Source organism: Phaenicophaeus curvirostris, chromosome 8 (assembly GCF_032191515.1).
Source record: "Phaenicophaeus curvirostris isolate KB17595 chromosome 8, BPBGC_Pcur_1.0, whole genome shotgun sequence".
NCBI classification, from domain to species: Eukaryota; Metazoa; Chordata; class Aves; order Cuculiformes; family Cuculidae; genus Phaenicophaeus; species Phaenicophaeus curvirostris.
The window spans coordinates 39,970,792-39,991,481 of NC_091399.1; the positions used below are offsets into that span (position 1 = coordinate 39,970,792).

At 44.7% G+C, this 20,690-nt stretch overlaps 1 protein-coding gene and 1 long non-coding RNA gene across 2 annotated transcripts; both read right to left on the reverse strand.

The window, feature by feature from the left end:
• Positions 1-325: 325 nt before the first annotated feature.
• LOC138723261 (glutamate-rich protein 3-like) lies at positions 326-13,912 on the reverse strand. The gene is made up of 6 exons (XM_069862191.1): positions 13,893-13,912; positions 6,068-6,161; positions 4,015-4,140; positions 3,332-3,403; positions 1,642-1,756; positions 326-393 (listed from the first exon to the last, which is right to left on the reverse strand). The coding sequence occupies exons 1-6, from the start codon at positions 13,910-13,912 to the stop codon at positions 326-328; spliced, it is 495 nt and encodes a 164-aa protein (XP_069718292.1).
• Positions 13,913-19,776: 5,864 nt separating this feature from the next.
• On the reverse strand, positions 19,777-20,690 carry LOC138723392 (uncharacterized). The gene is made up of 3 exons (XR_011337858.1): positions 20,486-20,690; positions 19,983-20,084; positions 19,777-19,895 (listed from the first exon to the last, which is right to left on the reverse strand). It is a non-coding gene; the product is annotated as an uncharacterized lncRNA (long non-coding RNA).

Below are 20,690 nucleotides of genomic sequence, written 5' to 3' on the forward strand. Positions count from 1 at the left end.
CTATAAAAGACAAGTCACCACATTTTTCCGGGCTGTGATGAAAAACTGGGCATTAGACCACTAAGACAATGTCTTGAAAATTAAACAGAGATCAAAAAGGAGCATTTAAATAAAAGCTGATAAATATTTGGAAGGCGTGTTGCCTGCAGTATGCAGTTCTGCGAACTGCAGTACTAAAGCACTATTATAAAACTCTCCATGAATCTGCATTACCTCCAGAATGAAATCCAGCCTCACCCCACTGGCAAACTGCTGATCAGGCTCAAGTGTGTGGTGCTTTTGTTTATAGCTTGAAGCCTTCGGCGCAGACCCTATGGCAGCAGAGCTACAAACTGGCGGGAGGCGAAGAGGTTGTAGCGTATTTCCTGGAGCTGTATTTGGTCGCCAAGAAGTCTAAAAAGGAAAAAGAAAACAGCTACAAAATCTCAGTGGATCACTTCCAGTGCAGAGTAGACTCTTAAAATAAAAAATAGCACTGATCAATATATTTGGAAGTGATGAGTGACTCTCAGGTATCCTGGGGAAACAAAATTTCCTGGACTGCCTCCAAAGAGCCAGACCACTTTAGGCATCGCTAACTGAGTATCCACAAACTGGAGCATCCAAAAGAATTCTTGGCCATAAATATAGTTTTTGCTACTGTCTCCTCACAGTGCAGCCTTAAAGCAAATGTAATGAACTGAAAGGAACTGTAGCAGCATGCTGTTTCGGTGGCTTCACCACATGGACATTCAGACACTACACCACAAAAGCACGACTGTTCAATGCTGAACACTTTTCTGACTTTTTATTTTATCTTTTCCTTGTATACTCTTCAGAATACCGCATTGAAATGTTAAACACCTCCCCCCACCAAAAAAAAAACCTGTTTAACTGAGTTAAGTCACCATCTTGGAAAAGGCAAACTCCTTGGCTTGGTGTTGACGAGAAGGATGTTCACCATGATCATCAACTACAGCCCTACGTGCCTTCTGTATGGGTTGGAGAGGAGAAGGTCATTCAGGACTGAACAACTTTCTTCAGTCCGCACCAACTATCATTATAGAAATGGAGAACCAGATAAAACTGTGCTATATAGTTGACCTTGGACTTCAGTATCATTCTTTTTCAACAGTATATTAACATTCCTTCTCTTCCCATCAACAGAGTAAGAAATTTCTGAGCCAGCACTCCAAAGCATGGCCTTCTGGAATGAACTTTAGTCTTACTTCGCCCCTTCAACTCTGTTCTCTAAAAACCCTCCCTTGCTTTCAGGGTTTTATAACATGTGTAAGCTTGTCTGCAGCCACAGTATTCATTGACAATACTTATGGTAAGGATACCAGCCTAGCCTTGGGTGACGAGGCACACAAAAAGGAAATATTAAAGTAGATTTATCACAAAGCAAAGCCATTTTTCTCTAGGTTCTGATTTGACACTCTTGCAACCTCAGCTTCTGGAGATTTCTTTTTAACTACACAATCCTGCAAAAAGGAAATCAGCCTCGAGTCGGGCAAGACGAAGCCTTCAGGTAGAACAATCAGGGTGATCATTGCTTTACACTAGGCATAGATGTCATAGGTGTACGTACACACTTTTGGCTGTGCATGCTTACATTATAGCGTATAGAGCATTTGGTGAAACTCACCAGTTGTGACTGACCAGATGGTTCTCCCACCACAAAAGGATGGCGCCTATAATGATTTCGTGGAACGAGTTGTGGATGTGGGGTGTACACAGAGCTAGCATCTTCCACTGATTTTCTGGATTTTTCCACCTAAAAGAATAGAAATGTATGTCTCTGAGGTGCTAAATATCCTTAACAGCAATGTCTGAGCTTGCCTTCCCTCTGTCTTTCATCAGACAGCTATGATAATCAAATTGCCCAGATCCAATTGAACACCTGCTTAAGGAATGAGAGAGAGATGAGGGAAAAGACTTGTTCCAGTCTCTGATTGATTCCCCTGCACCCTTCTACAGCTGCACATCTCCCCAAGTTCAATTCCTCTGCCTATTTCTGTAGATCTCCCATTTCTTGGTTTAGTCGAAGGCCTTTTTCTTTTCAAAATTTGAGTGCATCTGCCATTTCCTTGCTCTGACAGTGCCCGTCCCTGCCTTTTCTTCTCAAGAGCTCCACACTGGGCTGATTACCGTCCTGGACATAGATAGCTACATTTCTTATCCTCCCTTGCCCAGTCATCAGGTTTTCTCCTTTCCTTTCAGATTAGCTACTCAACCAATTTCACTGAATGTATGAAGGGAGAATTAAATTACAATACTAATTGCAGACAGGTTCCTGTGTCCTAGCGTGGCATCACAGCAAAGACACAGATCGTATATCTGCAGGCGTCTCCTTTACACTTCTCACTGAAGGAAGCAGTTTTGCTTTATGTTCCAAAAGTACCCAACTCCAGAATCCCTTAATAGGGTGCCTTGGTCACTGCTTACACAGTGGCAACTTTCTACCAGCAGGAGTTCAGTCAGTAAATAATGCTTTTGCACTTATCATAGTGAGCAGTGGTTTTCATTAAAATCTCCTCCTTTCTTTACCTGATTAATTGCTCACAAACGCATTATTAAAATTAAAAAGATTCAAAACTGTTCTTTAACTGCTCAAAGAAGCAGCTAGCTTCTCAGCGCATGCTTCTCAATGCAGTCTCTAACGAAGAGATAGGATGTTGAGGACATGTCAGCCAAAATGACAACTTTTCCCATACGCGTCCAAGTGACTTCATAGGGAGAACCATTGACTTCTCTGGGATTTCCACTACTGTAACAACTACAGCATCAAGCTCTACCCACACAACACCAAACTCTTTTCATTAGTTACATGCTGGTTCAGATAAACATCGTGAGGAGAGGCAAACGACTGAAAACAGACTGAGGGTCTTCAGCTTGGGAAAATGAGAAGGAATATGAAAAACGCATGTAAAATCACAAATGTCTTGGAAAAGGGGAATAGTTATTAATTTTGTTCATAATGAGAACAATGGAGCATCAAACAGAATTATCAGACAGCAGATACAGTAATTATTGTGCAGAAATTCAAGCAAGTACCATTTTATTCAACTTGCAATTAGATTCCACAACTAAGAATACTGCAGAACCAAAATAATAAGTTGATTCAAAGGGAATCATGTTTATGAATGGGAGCTCCTGAGCCATTCGATAGAGCTAGAAGAGGTAACCTGGGGCAGGATCATCCTCTACTTGCTTGTTCCTTGTACTTTTTCCATAACCCACAGAGACAGGATGCTTGATTCAATGAATCGTTGGCCTGACTCAGGGCTGTTATTTAGCACAGGGCAAAACTAGCAAGTCCCATCAGTACTCAATAGCGTTCAAGCCTTACCTTGATTTTCTGCACCCTCACCTTCTTCACAGAATTTTCAAGTTTCCTTTTCATTTCCAGCTCGTGATAACGCTATCAATATCAGAGAAAGAAATCTCATTAACAGACATTATGAGATGTCAGTGAATGTAAGAGCATTTGCTTCTGTTCTGCTTATCACTCACCTGCTCCCTGGCCATTATCCTCATTTTGCCCAGCTATGAAACTACTACTGACTCAATCCATTTGCATTACATCCGTGTGTATTAATATCAGAAAGGGAACAACTGAGCATTTGTAAAGTTGTAGGGACCAGCTGCACTCTTGATACGTAGTGGGAATGTGACCAAATCTTGTACTCAGGTAACATATATAACCATGTTCAAATTATTTTGGTTTTATTAGAATTTTTTAAGCAAACTAGCCTGTGACTATCACCCCAGAATCTGACAACTGCCAGCATGCATTAAGTGAGCCAAGATAGTGTCTGTTCTAATGGCAGTATGGTTTAACAGCTAGAGGCCAGTGGAGGTTCCATGTGGGGGACGCCAAGTACAAAGATTGTCCCTCTTCCCAGCAGGAGATACATTTTCAGGAGAGCATGAGGGCACAGCTACAGAAAACAGACTGGTATGAGATAATAGCCACTGTCTGTCTGCTGGGAAGTATTTGAAAAGGCTTACAGATCCCTAGTAAATGCATACCTCCATATCAAGGATCTTCTGAAACGTGGCCTGAGCCAGGCACTCCTCTGCGTATCTTTGCTGATCCTTCCTCCGAACATTTTGCCAGTATTCTTTATCAGGTATTATTCTTCCACTCCTTGAGATCTGTGGTAATCAAATATAAAGTGACTAAAAAGAACAGAAAACAGACTAAAGTATGTTTTCAAACAGAGTAGCACCTCTGCTTTCTGTCGTGGTGCTGGAGCTCACCTTCCCAGCACAAAACTGTAGTTTCTTTGACTGCATGGAGCCCACCAGCCAAACAAGAGCAGGAGAGAAGCAGTCACGTTTTCTAACAACTGAGGGCTCACCCTTACTCTTCACGGGCCATCGCCCAAGTCAGTGAAGGGTAATTAAACACTCGCCTTCCCACTGTGTGAGGGTTGCATCTGCCTGTGCTAACCAGCATCACACCTAGGAGTGCATAGGTATTTTTTAAAATATTCAGCACATTCACCTTTACCAAATCCTTCAGTTTTCCATTAAACACTTTTGAAAAATAACATTGAAGCTATTTAAACTGCTAATAGAGTCAAAGATGCTTAGATCTCACAGTTTAAAAAAAAAACCAAGAGAATCAATATGAGTCTGTATATTTGCAAACTGAAAGATCTTGCAGAGAAAAAATCCAGTAAGCAAAAAGAAATACAGACCAAAAAACATAAAACATTCTAAATTTATCAAAACACCTCCATGAAAGATCTTCTTCTGCCTGGATGTGAAATGCAAGCAGATTGACAAGCATTCTCACATCACCAGAACAGTACAGTAATACAGTGCCACATGTAACTTCTTCCTGGAAATGCATTTACTGAGCAGAAGCTCAGGGCTAAGCCAAAGTTCTCCAATGTTTAGATACATCATCAATCCATGTCAGCAACTCTTCGCAGTTTCAGGCAGACAGGCATTATGACTGCTGCATTACAGAAGCTGCAGTGGAAGCATAAGCTTGATATTCCATGGAGTATGGCCTCCATATTGACTCTTAGCACATTCCTTCTTGTGTGGAATCATCGTTCACCAGCAGCCCCCATGGCAGCACTTTGAGAGCCCCAGGTGGCCCTTGGACCTTGTCATCCTGAAACACGCTCAGTGTCAGGTGAAGCATTTCCTCAGCTGCAACTACTGTCTTCAAAACTGCTTAGCACACACAACTAAGCTCCGAGCTCTGGCTTTCTGTCATTCGGATTTCAGTAATGCAGCCTTAGGACGAAACGGTGTGACCAGCAGGTCCAGGGAGGTTATTCTCCCTCTGTATTCGGCACTGGTGAGACCGCTCCTCGAATCCTGTGTTCAGTTCTGGGCCCCTCACCACAAGAAGGATGTTGAGGCTCTGCAACGAGTCCAGAGAAGAGCAACGAAGCTGGTGAAGGGGCTGGAGAACAAGACTTAACGAGGAGTGGCTGAGAGAGCTGGGGTTGTTTAGCCTGGAGAAGAGGAGGCTGAGGGGAGACCTCATTGCTCTCTACAACTACCTGAAAGGAGGTTGTAGAGAGGAGGGTGATGGCCTCTTCTCCCAAGTGACAGGGGACAGGATGAGACAGAATGGCCTCAAGCTCCGCTAGGGGAGGTTCAGGCTGCACATCAAAAATTTTTTTCATGGAAAGGGTCATTGGGCACTGGCAGAGGCTGCCCAGGGAGGTGGTTGAGTCACCATCCCTGGAGGTGTTTAAAAGACGGCTGGATGAGGTGCTGAGGGGCATGGTTTAGTGACTGATGGGAATGGTTGGACTCAACGATCCTGTGGGTCTTTTCCAACCTTGTGATTCTGTTATCTAGATGACCTACGGTAGGTAATAATGCAGCAGAAAATGCCTGGATTAAACAAACCTGCCCTCAGTCTCAGTGTGATCGCATGGCTGTGATCTGGCACAGCATGATTTCACATTTGGCTAGCTGGTCAACTCCTCACCAACACATACCTCTAACAAACAAACAACAAATCCATTAGTGGTTTGATTTGTCCACTATTAGAGGAAACAAAGAACTCTCCTCTTTTTTTTTCTCAGAAAAGGAAACTTTTCAGTCTCACCAGTCCTGATCTCACAAGATGTCGTCTTATCCTGGCATTGCTGAAATATCCAACCAGGTGTTTGTCTGTAAGGCTATTGTAGGTTCCAATAAATCTGAAATAAAATCAATATAGATGCATATAATCCCTTTGACAGTCAAATTATTACAGCTTAAGTTATACATACTTACCCAATAGTTTGCTGCACAAAATGCTATCTTGATGAATCAAGCCCAACATTTTGTCAGATAAATGCTAATCAGACTATGTAAAAGCAAGATCTTACTGTCTGTGGAATGTTCCTATCAGAAACAACTGACTTCTACGTAAGATACAGCAGTTCAGCATTGACCAGCATCCTACCACTGAGGCACAGGGTCCAAGAAAGCCCAGCTCTGAAAGTCTCCTCCAAGACCGACTCTCGCAACAGCCTCCTCAGGTGACCTTCACCAGGCCATCACCATATCATACAACATCTGGAGCTGGATTACTGGCATGGACTCCAGCTCCCTTGCTACCCAGCCATGGGCTTTGTCAGAAGTGCAGTATATGGTACATCTCCAGGGAGGGGGATGTCCCATAACTCCTGCACCACTGCACTGCCCTACCATGCACCTCATGCTCCCCTTCCTCCTCCCGCCTCCCAACTCGTGGTAGGCATGGCAGTGATAGAGCTTCTGGCAGCTTGCGCAAAGACCTATAATAATAACTTGGCTTGGGAGGGATCTTCAGAAGCCACCTAATCCAGATCCCAGCTCCAGACAGATCACTTATACAACTTTATCTCTACAAAAGAATTTTCCTGCAGTCTTCATAGCCAGCTCTGAGCCATTATTGTCTGGTCTCTAACACCAAAAAAATTGCTTTCTTCCATCTACTCAGGTTAACAGAAACTGCTAGCACCAAAATATATTTTCAAGACAGAACACTGTTTCCCTATTATTTTCACTGCCTTGAAAGTTAGCAGACATGTTATTAACTTGGATGCAAATTCTGCTCTGATGAAGGGACTATTTATTTGTTTTTTTAGCCGAAGCCTCCTTCTGTATCCACATTTCCAACCTTTTATTTTAACAGCTATTTCCCCTTCTTTAATGTTCCCTCCATCAGAGGGAGTGTACATCAAATTTGCCACTTCAAACACCTATACAGAAAACTAGGTTGCTTCAATTGCAGATGTCAAAAAATAGGCTTAAATATAACCTTCTGTTTTGAACAATTTTCTCAATTGGGATTCAGCTACGTATCTGTTACAATGTTGTCTGGCTAACCACTAATTTGCTCATGAACAAAAAAGCCTGCCTCAAAAAAGCATTTCTCCATTTGGCCTTTACACAAATAGAACTCACAAACAACTCAGGAAAACCAATCTACAACAGCAACATTAGGAACCATCCTAAACCATTTCGGGGAGCATTTATGTGAACACAACAGTGACTCCAGGCTATTATTTAAACAGACAGACAAGAATGTTTATCCCACAAACATATTGATAAATTCAATTGCACAAAACTTGTGCAGGGCAAGATTCATAACTTCCATGGTATATACAGGCCAGGAAGCCTACGGTACGGCATTACGGTTTTGCTGGCTGGCCCCACATGGCTATAGTTTGAAGTGCAACTTGCATTGATGAGAACAATTTTGCTCTCTAAATACAGTTACTGTGTTACATTTTTACATTTTTACATTTTTACATTTACTTTATTACCTTTTACCAAAAATCAGCAGATCTGCTCTGTGTAGCCTATTTCCTCAAACTCAATAAAATCCAAACACGCTCTGCAGGAAAGCAAAGAGTTTGTGCCAAAGTTGGGGCAGCAAGCAGACTCCTGTGTCTGCAGGAATCCCATCACTATTGCTCCAGCACTCAGCCAGCTACCACCTCTTCACCACCTCGGCCTTTCTGTGGAGAGCACGCTTTGCACTGGCAGGACCGAAGAAAGTCCCCCTCCAGACCCAGGTGTCAGAAAAGAGGCAAGTGATGAAGGATCTCTCTTGAGAACCCAGGTCTTCCTGGGTTAGAAAGCACAGACACCGGGCAACCCATCGCTCAGTTCGGTACCAGCCTGCACAGCTCAGAGCCAAGGACCCAAGGCTTTTGCCACACCATGCTCTCAAGATTTTAACGAGACTGACTAGCCAGTAGCACAACAGCTCTGAAGGGCTGCTCAGTCTAAAAGAGTCCTGGGACTAGGCAGTCGTAGCGGCCAGCGTGGCTGGGCTACACTACCTGCTGCCAATCTTTGCCCCTCAAAACACCCCTCATGTTATGCAAAAGTCCTTTTCTGTATTTGGAGCAATAAACACGGGTCCAATATGAAATGCAAGAACCTCTCGAGTATTTTCCAGTTCCCATGCTAAAATACTCAGGATTGTCTTTAATGCATACACTGAGCAATCCAAAGTGAACAAACTGCATCTCTCTTCTCTTTATTGGTGAAAATCCGCCAAATCAACAAACACAGAGACCCTGATCATGTAGCTTGTCAGAGTAAGGCCCTCCCCTGCTCCACACAAGAAATGCCTTGCACCTCTGGAATGCCAACAGAGCTACAACTTCCTAGCTGCCAAAGATCAGAGCTTCAAAAAATTGAACCCAAGATATGAGAGTTAAACACAAAACCAGAAGCATCCGTAACTAGCAGATACCTTTTTTAAGAGTTCTTAGCACAACCTTATCGTACGTCACCCTCTGGAAAGAGGACAAACAACAAAATACATTTCAGTCAGCTGAAGTTTTTAATAGTCTAGATCCATTCACGTTGTTAAATGCACACGCTCAGCCACACATTGCATAGTGTTCAGCCTGACCTTCAGGCTCTCTGGGCAGGAAATATTTTAATTACACAACAAGAGATTGATCTCTCTGGTTTTCTTTGGCTTTAAATTTAAATGCCACTGTACCTCTCTTGCCTGTCTTTCAATGGGACGATTCATGAAAAATGTCTATTATTAGGCCAGGGCACCACACACAACAGCATGTTCAGGGGAAGAAAGAACAATTTGATTAAAAAAAAAATTAAAAAAAGCAAGGAGATCATGAATTTACAGGAATTTTATCTGGGGTTTCACAATAATCGCCCAAGTAGCCTACCAACAATAAATTAAACTTTAAACAAACAATTTAGCTTACCTTGTTATGCACGTTGATCAAATACCGGCACTATAGCAACTGTTCTACATTACTTTTTAAAACCATTTGCATTTGAAACCACCAGATTACATCAATTATGCTAAATGTTGACTTACAGTACGCCCTGGCAGTGGCATACAGAGGCAGAGGAGAAACTCAATCCAACTCCTCTTCATTTACTCCCTTCCATCTAATATTTCATGGACCATGTAACTAGTCAAAACACAATTCCCACCTGAGTACGGTGACACAGCAACTTTAGTTTCAAAGACAACTCTGCACACGTTTTCTCATTTAAATTATGAACAGGCTGGTCTTTAAAAATGCTGAATTAAACTCAAAGTTCAGAGAGTATTGGGGAAAACGAGGAAATGTTTTGGGCCTGAAACAAAACCCAGGAAACCACTGGAAAGAATGGAAGGGCATCCACTAGGCTTTGGCAGAGCCTGACTTCCCAGAGACACCCAAGCTCTCTGCCCAGGTGAATGCCTCAGTTGCCTAGAAGAGCAGCACAAGCAGAGCCTCACTGAACACCCGGGCACTGGCTCAAGCTTGGGTTCAAACTGTGTGCAGAAGCAGCATCTAGCCCTGCAAGTCTGTGCCCACTAGCAGCTGCTGCCCAGTTTCTGCTCATGCTGACTGACTGGTTCATCCTCCCCTGTCAGACTTTAGGCAAGTGCAGCCGGAGCGGGCCATGCTGACACCTCTCCCAAGTCCCCCTGGAGTATCCCACTGACACCAAAGAGTTAGACCGACTCGGCACTCCAGAGGATGAGGTGCAGGTGCAATTCCCAGCCCAAGGGCAGCCAGGGCGAGTTACCAAACCAGGTAACTTCCTTCCCCCAGGCACCAAGGAAGTCTACCAAATACCATCATGCGCATGGAGCACATGTTCTCTCTGGACAGCCTGAAGAACTTAGTACATGAAGGGAGTTCCCTACCCGCTGGCACAAGGAGGGGACCCTGGGAGGCAGATGCATCCCATTCCCAGGTCTGTCTCTGCTTTATGTGGGCATCTTGACCTCCCACCCTTTGAGACCAGCAGCATGCCAGGTGCTCACTCACCCTTCGGTACCATCTGTGCTCCTAGGTAACACCTTAACTGCCTGTTCATGAAAACAAACTGCTGTTGCTAAAGACAACTCTTCTTTTCTCCCAAAAGTAATAAATTAATAAAGCCAAGTACAAGGACACAAATCAACACACAGAACGGAGGCACAAACCAAAAAAGCCACAATTTGTTCTGCTTTAAAAGAATGTATTGAGGGCCAAAGTAAACCAATTATCAGCCCAAAGCCCCGCAGAAGGAATTACGTCTGCAGTGGCAGGGAGTCCAGCTGTGCAGATGACTAAGTACACAAAACAAAAAATACACCAGAGCCAGTGACTAGGATTTTAGTAAATTAAGGAAGTGTCCACTTAGAACTCTGTATTATACCAGATTTTCATTGCATTATCATTACCATTACTATTTATTAACAGTATCTGGTTTTGATCAGCTTACAGCGCAACGCACTGCGTGCAGAGCTTGTGCTGTGTATCAAAAGGATCTTTAAAACCACTCTTATTCATTTGAAAGGACTAAGTCACAGTAGGCATCCAGCATCAGTTTTGTAAAGCACATGTTCACAGTTAATAATTTACAGTGCAATTAAATCAGTGACCGTTCACCAAAGAAATAATCTAAGAGAGCATCAAAGCTCTAGTTATTGATCGGTAGAGTCACAGGGAATTACAGCTCCCATGTTTTACATGATCACTGGAGTTCGTTGCTCCTTCAATCAAGCAAAGAGTCCTGCCCTAACGGAGACCATTCCTCGCTTTAACAAGCTAATGGATCTGGCATTGCTTCTGCTGGGGACATAAACAAGAAAGGCTCAGCCAGCCTCCAGACAGAACAAATTCAAACACAGACTGTCAGTTAAGAACCCCACAAGGCAAGGCCCCTGCCCAACATGTTCCATTTGGGAGCAAAGACTCCTCCCAGGAGACTTTCCAGACACCTGGCCACTGCCTGCAATACCCTCCCTAAGGAAACTCTTCAGCCACCATTAAGTACATCCCATTTCAAAAAACAATGCCGTCAGGGTCTCCACAGAGGAAAGCAGATGGTGGCAAAGTGATTTTCTGCAGGACTGGAATATGACATGAAGTCCTGAAGGTCAGGACATTGTGAATTTTAGCTGGGAATAGCCCAACAGGCACATGTGGGCCTAAGATTCCAAAGACGGCATAGTTCCATCACAGAGGATGGGATTTTGCCATCAACCCACCAGTACAGGCATTTAGAAGACAACTGCTGGCATTGCCACACAACTCAACATAAATGCTTGTTCCGTTTGGTGCCTCCAAGCTTGAGCCAAGTGAATACGGCCAGTGACTACACTGCACTTGGATTCCTCTCTCTGTGAAAGAGGACCAGAAGATGAAAAGCCAGGAAAACAATCCCCAGTCTCCGCAAAAAGAGGATCTTGCTTTGTAGGGTGGCAGGGTTGTAACACTTGCGAACTGACTTTTCCAACTACAGCCTTAGGCCGTGGCCCTTTTCAAAATATGGGGAGCTGCTGCTGTGCAGCTGGGTCACTGGCAGACCCTCAGCTGCACCACCTTTGGACTTGAGGCACAGCTCTGGCTTCTGTGTTTTTTGATTTCAACCTCTGCTGCTGTGCTTATAAGAATAAGAAGCCACGCTGGAACCCAGCTACTGAACCAAACTTCATTGAAGTCAGTAGATGACTTGAAATCTGGATGGGGCTGTGCAGTCTAATGATAATTAATTGCATTATTTCAAGCTCACAAAACCCTGAAGCCCAGGTACAATCTTCCTCAGGTGATAACAAGGAAGGGGAAGGTCACAGTCTCTCCAAACCACACTGCATCTCTGCTTAAATAGTTGCACGTCCCCTCCAGCCTTGGCCAGCTGACCTCAATGAGACTACCAGTTGTTTGCCTCATGGACACACAGGCTACATTCACCTTTCACTTTTGTTTCAAAAGCTTCAAGCTGCTCTCTTTACTCTTTGCCTAACCTGAACTATTTCATGGCCAAACCACTGAAGATTCTTTGGCCAGATACTCCGTGAAAATTACTTTATTTTATGAATACTTTGCCCCAGGGCATGGTCAATGACCTCAAAGGCAGCCAGAGATCTAACAAGCAGACAGAAATGAGCTTACTCTGCCTGCACCCAAAGGCAGTCACGAAGCTCTGGAACACAGACAGTGGCTTGCCCAGCACTGCCCAAAGGCTACACAGGACCCTTAGGAAGTTTAACATGGCCAGGTGAAAGTCCTACACCCAGGAACGAACAACCCTGTGCTACAAACAGCACAAGCTGGAGACAGACAGGCTGGACGTAGCTCTACTGGAAAGGATCAGCCAGTCCTGGGGACACAAGCTGGATGAGGTGAGTCAGCCACAGCACCGGGCAGCGAGGACGGCCAGCAGCATCCTGAGCTGAAATAAGAGGAGCACAGCTGGCAGGAGGGAAGCGATTGTCCCCTTTCCTTGTCACCCACTAGACCCCATGTGCGTGGCTGCATCCAGGTTTGGGCCCTAGTGCACAGGAGCCGTGGATGCACTGAAGTGAGCTCAAGGAGGCCACCAGGATGGTGGAGCTGGAGCACACGCCCTGTGAGGAGAGGCTGAAGGAGGAGAGGCTGCGCAGCCGGAGCAGGGGTCAGTCTGAATGAAGCAACTTGGTCTGATGTCAGCTGACCCCATGAGCAGACCAGACAAGAGATCTTCCTTGTCTTTTGCAGAGTGAATTATTTTGTGATCCTGTGGCTCATTTGACTGCTGTACTAAGCTAGCACTATTGAACGGCTCCCAGAGTGAGGAGCAGAGGCAAACCCCACATGTGGTGGCCTCTCCACTTCAGCAAGGTCTTTGCAAGTCACAGCTCTGCAATTTCCAGTGTTTTCCCTGTAAGGTAGAGATTGGAGCTATTCCTCAATACATCTGTGAAATAAATGCCATCGGCCACGGCAGAACTGTTTCCCCAAAACTGTTCTAACCAACTATCATCCCGACTCCAAAAGTGCCTTTCACGGTAACTAGAGGGAAACAATCTTCCAAGAATAAGGTTTTAAGTATTTTGTTTGGAGTCCTATATATTTCTGCATACAAGAAACACTCTTTTTTCCAAAGGCTTTTATACAAGCAAATCTTTCTACAGGTTCCAATCTTGAGCACAACTTGGCATGGAAACGGGAGCCAAAAGGCTCTTGTTCTGCTACCGATTTGTGACACGGCCGGGAGCAAGGGACTCGGTCGGTTCTTTACCCAGAGCATCGCTCAGCATACAGGACGTGCCAAATCACGTTACAGAGACGGGGACGTGCACAGGTCCTCAGGATCTGTAATTCGTGCCGCCTCGGGGCCGTGTGGATGCTCTGAACGTTCCAGCCCGCGGCTGCGAAGCCGGACACCGAGGAGGGGCACACCTGCCGCCAGCCCCTTCACGGACGGAGGGGATACAACGAATTCTCGGGGTCTTGGCCGGCGCTTTCGTTGTGAGGGGACAGGCGGCGCATCCCCCCCGCGCTGGACGCAGCGACACGGCGGTCCCCGAGTTCCCAAGGCTCGGAGCGGCGCGGCTCTACGCGGAGCCAGCCCCCGGCTGCACCCCCACCCTCCTTCCCCCCCAGGCTCTCGCTCCGCGTCCCGACAGAACCGGGCAAGCACGGCCCGGCCCCCGCTCCACTCACCCCGTCTGCGGAGCTCCCATCGCGGCGGCTCCCAGCGGCGCTATTGGCCGCGTCCCGAGCGTCGCTAGGACACAGCGGGGAGGGGCGGGGTTGCCAGGGCCGCCCCCCAACCCCCCGGCGGCGGCCGCCTGTGACGCCGACCCCGAGCTGGCAGGAGACGCTGCAACGGGCTCTTCCCCTGCAGTACCAGCGAGCTGCCAGGGTAAAGGAAGAGAAAGGCAAGGAGAAGGGAAGGATGAAGAAGGCCTTTGGATACAATACACGCCTGTGAACTTAAAAACACAGTGGGAGATGAGAGGATGCTCGATTGTTTCAAATCATAGACTCATAGAATCACCGCGCTGGAAAAGACCCACCGGATCGTTGAGTCCAACCATTCCCGTCAATCACCAAACCATGCCCCTCAGCACCTCATCCACCCATCTTCTAAACACCTCCAGGGAAGGTGACTCAAGCCCCTCCCTGGGCAGCCTCTGCCAGTGCCCAATGACCCTTTCCGTGAAAATTTTTTCCTAATGTCCAACCTTAAACCTCCCCTGGTGCAGCTTGAGGCCATTCTGTCTCATCCTGTCCCCTGTCACTTGGGAGAAGAGGCCAGCACCCTCCTCTCTTCCTTTCAGGTAGTTGGAGAGAGCAATGAGGTCTCCCCTCAGCCTCCTCTTCTCCAGGCTAAACAAGCCCAGCTCTCTCAGCCGCTCCTCATAAGGCCTGTTCTCCAGCCCCCTCGCCAGATTAGTTGCTCAAATATCCATCCACATTTCCATTCTCTCAGCACAAATGACAGGAAAGCTCCAAAGGGTGCATTTCAGTGGCCTCCAGCTTGACTCTGATACAGGAGATATCATCATCCTTCCCCGCTCCTGTTTTTCCTCTGCATCACAGCGGTTCCTCTCAAGGCTGCAGCACAACTGAACTGAGAAGGCGAGGAAGAGCAGGGCCAGCCCTCCCTTGCTGATGAACCAACTCCAAAACATTGAAGGACTTCAGCTGTCCTTCAATGGTCCTCTGTGCCATGATCCACCCACATGGAATACTGAATTGTCTCTTGTAAAAGAAGCAACTATCAAGAACATCAACATCTTCCAGACTTTTTTATCTTCCCAACCCTGCAATTAAAGTCTCATTAATTTATTGTATCCTGCTGGAACACACCAAGGCGGCAGGAACACATGCAGGGAACCACTCGGTTACAACGGAGAGGGGATACTTTTGAAGCACCATTTATTTTGGGCACAATGATATTAACGAACCACAGCTGCAATTCCACCCCTCTGTCTTTCAGAAATACACGTACCTGCCCTTTCCAGATGCTGCCATGGCTACACATGGCACACACAGATACACAGATAACATGTGGCAAGCGTGGAACCCCAAGCCCTGCCTGTCTGTGCGAAGTTGAGCACAACAGTGAGAGCCGGTGTAGCCTCTCCCACCACTCACAGCCCCATCACAGAGAGCACCAGCATTCGCTGATTCAGACCCCTCCTCTGATTAAACTCAAAACCAGCCAACCTGACAGAATTATTCTGCCTAGTTTGTTTGTCTGCTATCCTTTTCCTCCATACTCTCCGCTCTGTGGAGGGGATGGCACGTTCTAAAAAGAGAGCTGGACCAAGGGATCTCTAGGTTGACAGACTCTGCAGATGGGTGCCCTGACAGACCAGACGCAGCTGAAGGATTAGTCAGAAATGTGACAAGCAACGTCTCCAAGAAGCTCAGCTGCAGCAGTTCCCAAGCCAAAGTGGTTCCCCCTCCAGTGACAAGAGTGTTCTGCTAACAACGAACACAGCACGGAACATCCATGGACACTTTCAACCGTTCCCCCTGGCAGATTACAGTGAGAGCGGGTTTGCACTGAAATGCGAGGCTGGGGCTACTGGAATTAAGTTGTGGGCAAGCCCTGGCCCCCTCACCTTCAGCATGACAAGATCTCACAGCGCTGCACCTCCACCTACAGCCGCAGCCCAGGCTCATGTCTGCCACAGCACTGACAACACTGCCCTCTCATCCCTCACGCCCACCTCCTGCCCACAGTCCCAAAGAGCCACTGCATCTCCTTGTTCCTCCCTGTACCTTGTGGTCAGTGCTATGCTGTAATTTTTATTCACATTGCGTGTCCCAAAATGAAAACAACCCCTTCCATTTGTACCATACATCAGATATAGACCAAGAATTTAGATGCTCTATTGCATGTCTTCTTGGGGCCCCTCACTACAAGAAGGATGTTGCAGCTCTGGAGTGTGTCCGGAGAAGGGCAACGAAGCTGGTGAGGGGGGTGGAGAACAAGACTTACGAGGAGCAGCTGAGGGAACTGGGGTTGTTTAGCCTTGAGAAGAGGAGGCTGAGGGGAGACCTCTTCTCCCAAGTGACAGGGGACAGGACGAGAGGGAATGGCCTCAAACTCCACCAGGGGAGGTTCAGGCTGGACATCAGAAAAAAAAATTTTCACAGAAAGGGTCATTGGGCACTGGAACAGGCTGCCCAGGGAAGTGGTTGAGTCACCATCCCTGGAGGTGTTCAAAAGATGGGTGGATGAGGTGCTGAGGGGCATGGTTTAATGGTTGATGGGAATGGTTGGACTTGATGATTCTGTGGATCTTTTCCAAACTAGTGATTCTGTGATTCTGTGACACAGCTGTCTGAGTGCTGCGGGTTCAATGTGCTTAGCTTTGCCGGGAGAAGCCTGCAGCGTCAGAGAAACAGAAGAACTCCTCTGACACCTTCTGGTCAGGAGCCTGTAACAAACCCTGTCCTATGAACATCAGCAAATGCATTGACAGGGAAACTGCTCTCAATTTCATCTCTGAGCATTAGCTCCAGCACAGAGGCGGCATGAAGCAAGAAAGGAGTCACTGTAAACCATAAGCCTCTCATTCCTGTAACACCCTCTGAGCAAAGGACAAATTAAAAAGAACCACAGATTTTAAAACATACCGTGTATAAAGAAAATGTGTATTTTCATACACACATCATCATATCAACCATTAACTGCTATGCTTGACCTGCTATTTAGTACCTTCACATTAAGAGATGTTTTACTTTTTCTAACAGTGCTGCCAAGCAGAATCACAGATTCCCTACCTGCCATAATTTCACCAGAAGGAACAGGAATAATCAGCATCTTTTACCTTAATAATCAGTTAAACACTACCTACCCACATCATTTACACTAGGCTAATCATTCTTAAACCTTCAAATTCAGAGCAAGTGGGAATGCAGCTCCCTACTCATGTTGGAATTTTGACCTGCAGGGAAGCCAGCATCTGGCCACTGGGACATCCACACAGCCTCCAGCTGTGACAGATGCCAAACCTGTGACACTGGCAGGCAAGGACCACGCTACTGCACTCCTACAGCCAAGTTCGCATAATCCTTCTCTTCCCCAGCAACTACTTTCAAAAGCACTTACTAAAATATTAGTTTGAAATACTTAACTCCAGAAACACTCCCATCTTTATCCCTGGCAAAAGCATCCATTTGATGCAATGGCTATAAGGTTTGTATGAACAAGGAACAGTTAAATGACTCCGTATAATAGCAGAAGGACCTCACATTTACATTTGCACAGAAGAAACAGCACTGTGATCTGCCTGCTATAGAAGACGGAGCTCAAGTAGTTTACCAAACCAATTACACACATCTTGAAAGAAATGAGGACTTAACTCAGTCACCCAGCATATTCCTTTGGACCTATGTTTAATAGCTATAATATCTTAGTATTATCCCCCCCCATCAGAAATTCAAACACTTTCTTAATTCCTGCTGGGAAAAATAGGTAGAGCTTTTTAGAGGTGCGTATATTTATGCTATGTTAGAAAATTTACTCACCTGTAAGTTTAAATTATCACTTGAGTAGCAATCCCAAACATGGCATTAAAAGAGACGCTTTCATACCTGAAAAAGGCTGATATTGCAAGTCTGAATCGGTGACTTGGAGCGCTCTCCTCTCTACTGAGAGGTTAATGCAAAACACCAGAGATGCACTTCCACAGGGACAAGCTTGGTGCTGGACAATGTCTTCCTTACATGACTTAACTTCCATTAGAAGAACATTCCTTTCCTCTTTGACACTGAGACCTTGCTCTTTCACCACCAATATTAACTGAATTAGTTCCGTAAGCCTCCCTGTAAAAACCTCTTCTCTCACCTTAATATTTTAACAGGGGATGACAAACCTAGGGGAGAAATCCAGACATTTCAAAAGATTTTGCCAATTATTTTCTTAGTTGGGATTAAGCAAAACATCAGTAGAAATTAATGCCGTCTCAGAAAAAAAAAAAAAAATCACAGCTTCAAAGAAGGTAGTACAATGCCTGAGGAAACTACACTTGGATTCAGAGAACATGTGCTGATTTGTGATAGTATGACAGTAAACAAATCTAAACCAAACGTTAAAAAACAAGTTTCGCAGACAAAAATGCCTCTATATTGAAATTTATGGTCAGTAAGGACTCACTTTTCCTCAGAGGAACAGAAGTTCTCCTTGAAGTTGAGAAAACTCATCTGCAAGTGATGACTTCATGACTCATTAGAGAATTGGATCATTAAAAGGAAGTGCCTGTAATACCAAACATTTTGAGTGTAAAAACTGTCAACACAAAGAAATTGTTCTTCCTTAACTGCATTGTATTTGGATATGGACAACAATGTATCCACATTCATTTATGAACTAACACAATTCTCAGCACCAATGAAAGCTGTTCAGCCTTTCTCTTCTCCTCGCTTTAGCCACAGATTCAGGTGACTTTAAATTTAATAAAGTTTGCAGGAAGAATTTAAATCCTCGCTACCCAGCTACTTACCATCAAGGAATTAGCTGTTTCTCCCAATATCATCAGCTACAGAGTAGCAAATACAATAACAGCAAGTAAATTCAGAGTTACAGTCCCTCTGAATTATCTGTGACATTTGCAATTCAGATAGTAAGTCAAACGTAGCAAAACAAAAATGCCTCTGCGTCCTAGTAGTTCTCATTTGACAGATTCTTTGGCCATGAGCTCAAAAGTGAATTGTTTTGACAGTAAAAGCTTTTATTCCAAGTAAATTATGTGACAAAAATGGAATAAGACTAATTACGGTTAAAAAATTAACGAAGTCCTAGTTATATCTGTATAGCTAGTTCTAGACATATGTGTATCTGTTAAAAATCATTTTGCACTGCCCACAGCAGCTTCATTGTAACTTCTCAGAGAGCAAGAGATCCAATCCTGCCTGAGGTATTCGCTTCCCTTGTACCACAAGGCCACATCACCAGAGAAAATTTATTATTTCCACATCAGCCAAAAGAGCTACAAAAATTACTTTAAAGTATACACAACTCTGCTTATTACAAAAAGAAAACCGATCGGTAATTGATTGATATAATTAATGTAAATCAGCATTTGCTGTTACTGCTAAACCTGATTAGAAGTAAGTTTTATACCATACATCCAATTAATCATGTAAGCAAAGATGCAGTTAGAACAGCTACAAAATAAATGGGAAAAGGCTTCACAGAAGGAGCACCATCTTTCCTCGTGCACCACTGCCATGAATAATGTCTTCATGAGCCTTAGCTACTTGCTCCAGTGGATATTCTGGGCCCACAATTGGGTTCAGCCAGCCAGCTTCTATGCCATCAAGAAGTGCCGCTGCACATTCATGCATCTCCTCCGGCATGTAATAAAGACAGCATTTACCACCGCAGGGCCTTTACATTCTAGAAATGTATTTACTGTTTATGCAAAAGTTAAACCAAATTTCACAACCCAAAAATATTTTATGATGTTCTGAGATTAGATAAAAATGTAAAGGAATGAACCAACAAGTTATTTACGGTGAAATGATCCCTACAATAGGTTTTAACTGAAAACAGAGAAGTGTTGGAATATGCCAACAAAACATGCTTTAAAATGAAAATGTTCCTGCCTCAGTTGCAAGAAACAGACTGACTCCAATTATACTAGATTCCTTAGTCATCGTGTCTCTGGGATTTATCTCGATGGGACCTCTACAGCCCACAACCTGTTACAAATAAGTTACGATCGAGTTCCATTCGTAACTATTCAACTGCGGTGTTACGTGCACAAAGTAAGTGACAAAACCACTTACCATCACCCTTCCTCCACAGGACAGCAATTGTAAGTCAGCAGCAAGATTGATGTTAGAGAGCATTTCTATTATTATATCAACTCCTTCCATCTTTGTGTATTCCTATACAGGATATAATACCTTATTATCAGTCCAATTAGTGCTTGGGTACTACCGTTTATTTCATATCCTATAAATAACACACATTTTACAGTTTATTGATTACATTTTAAATACAGCCTTTGTACTAAGACTGACAGGTAATAAATTTAATTTTAGAGTATTTTGATCTGATGAATTGTAATATGCTACCATATTGGAAATTGCTGGAATGCAAGAGTTTCTAAATTCCATCGCCAGTGAAGAAAGCTCAGCTCTTCTAGCCTGGGAAAGTTTTATCTTGTGTAGAAATGACAAAGACAGTACGCTATTGCTCCCACATAAATCTACTTAAAAAAAAACTTCTGCAAATGACTGCTCATTCTGTTAGTAACAAGAATCACCTAGCCCTGATACATGCTTACCTTAATTTTATCAATGTAATTTGCTTCTCTGTGATTAAATACTTGGTGAGCACCATTTCTCAGGACTATGTTCATGCCCTCCTCAGTTCCTGCTGTACCCAAAACCTTTAAACCACAAGCTCTGGCAATCTGACATGTCGCTATTCCAACCTGAGGGGATGAAGGGGGAGGGAAGAAAAGGAAAAAAAAAAAAAACCACAAAAAG

What these genes read in the sequence shown, in the direction of transcription:
- LOC138723261 (XM_069862191.1), bottom strand. Translation starts at nt 13,912, where the DNA reads ATGGGAGCTCCGCAGACGGG. An exon ending in ATCTTGTGAGATCAGGACTG is followed by an intron (nt 4,141 to 6,067) that starts GTGAGACTGAAA and finishes TGATTACCACAG; the next exon opens with ATCTCAAGGAGTGGAAGAAT. An exon ending in TGAGGGTGCAGAAAATCAAG is followed by an intron (nt 1,757 to 3,331) that starts GTAAGGCTTGAA and finishes CTATTCTTTTAG; the next exon opens with GTGGAAAAATCCAGAAAATC.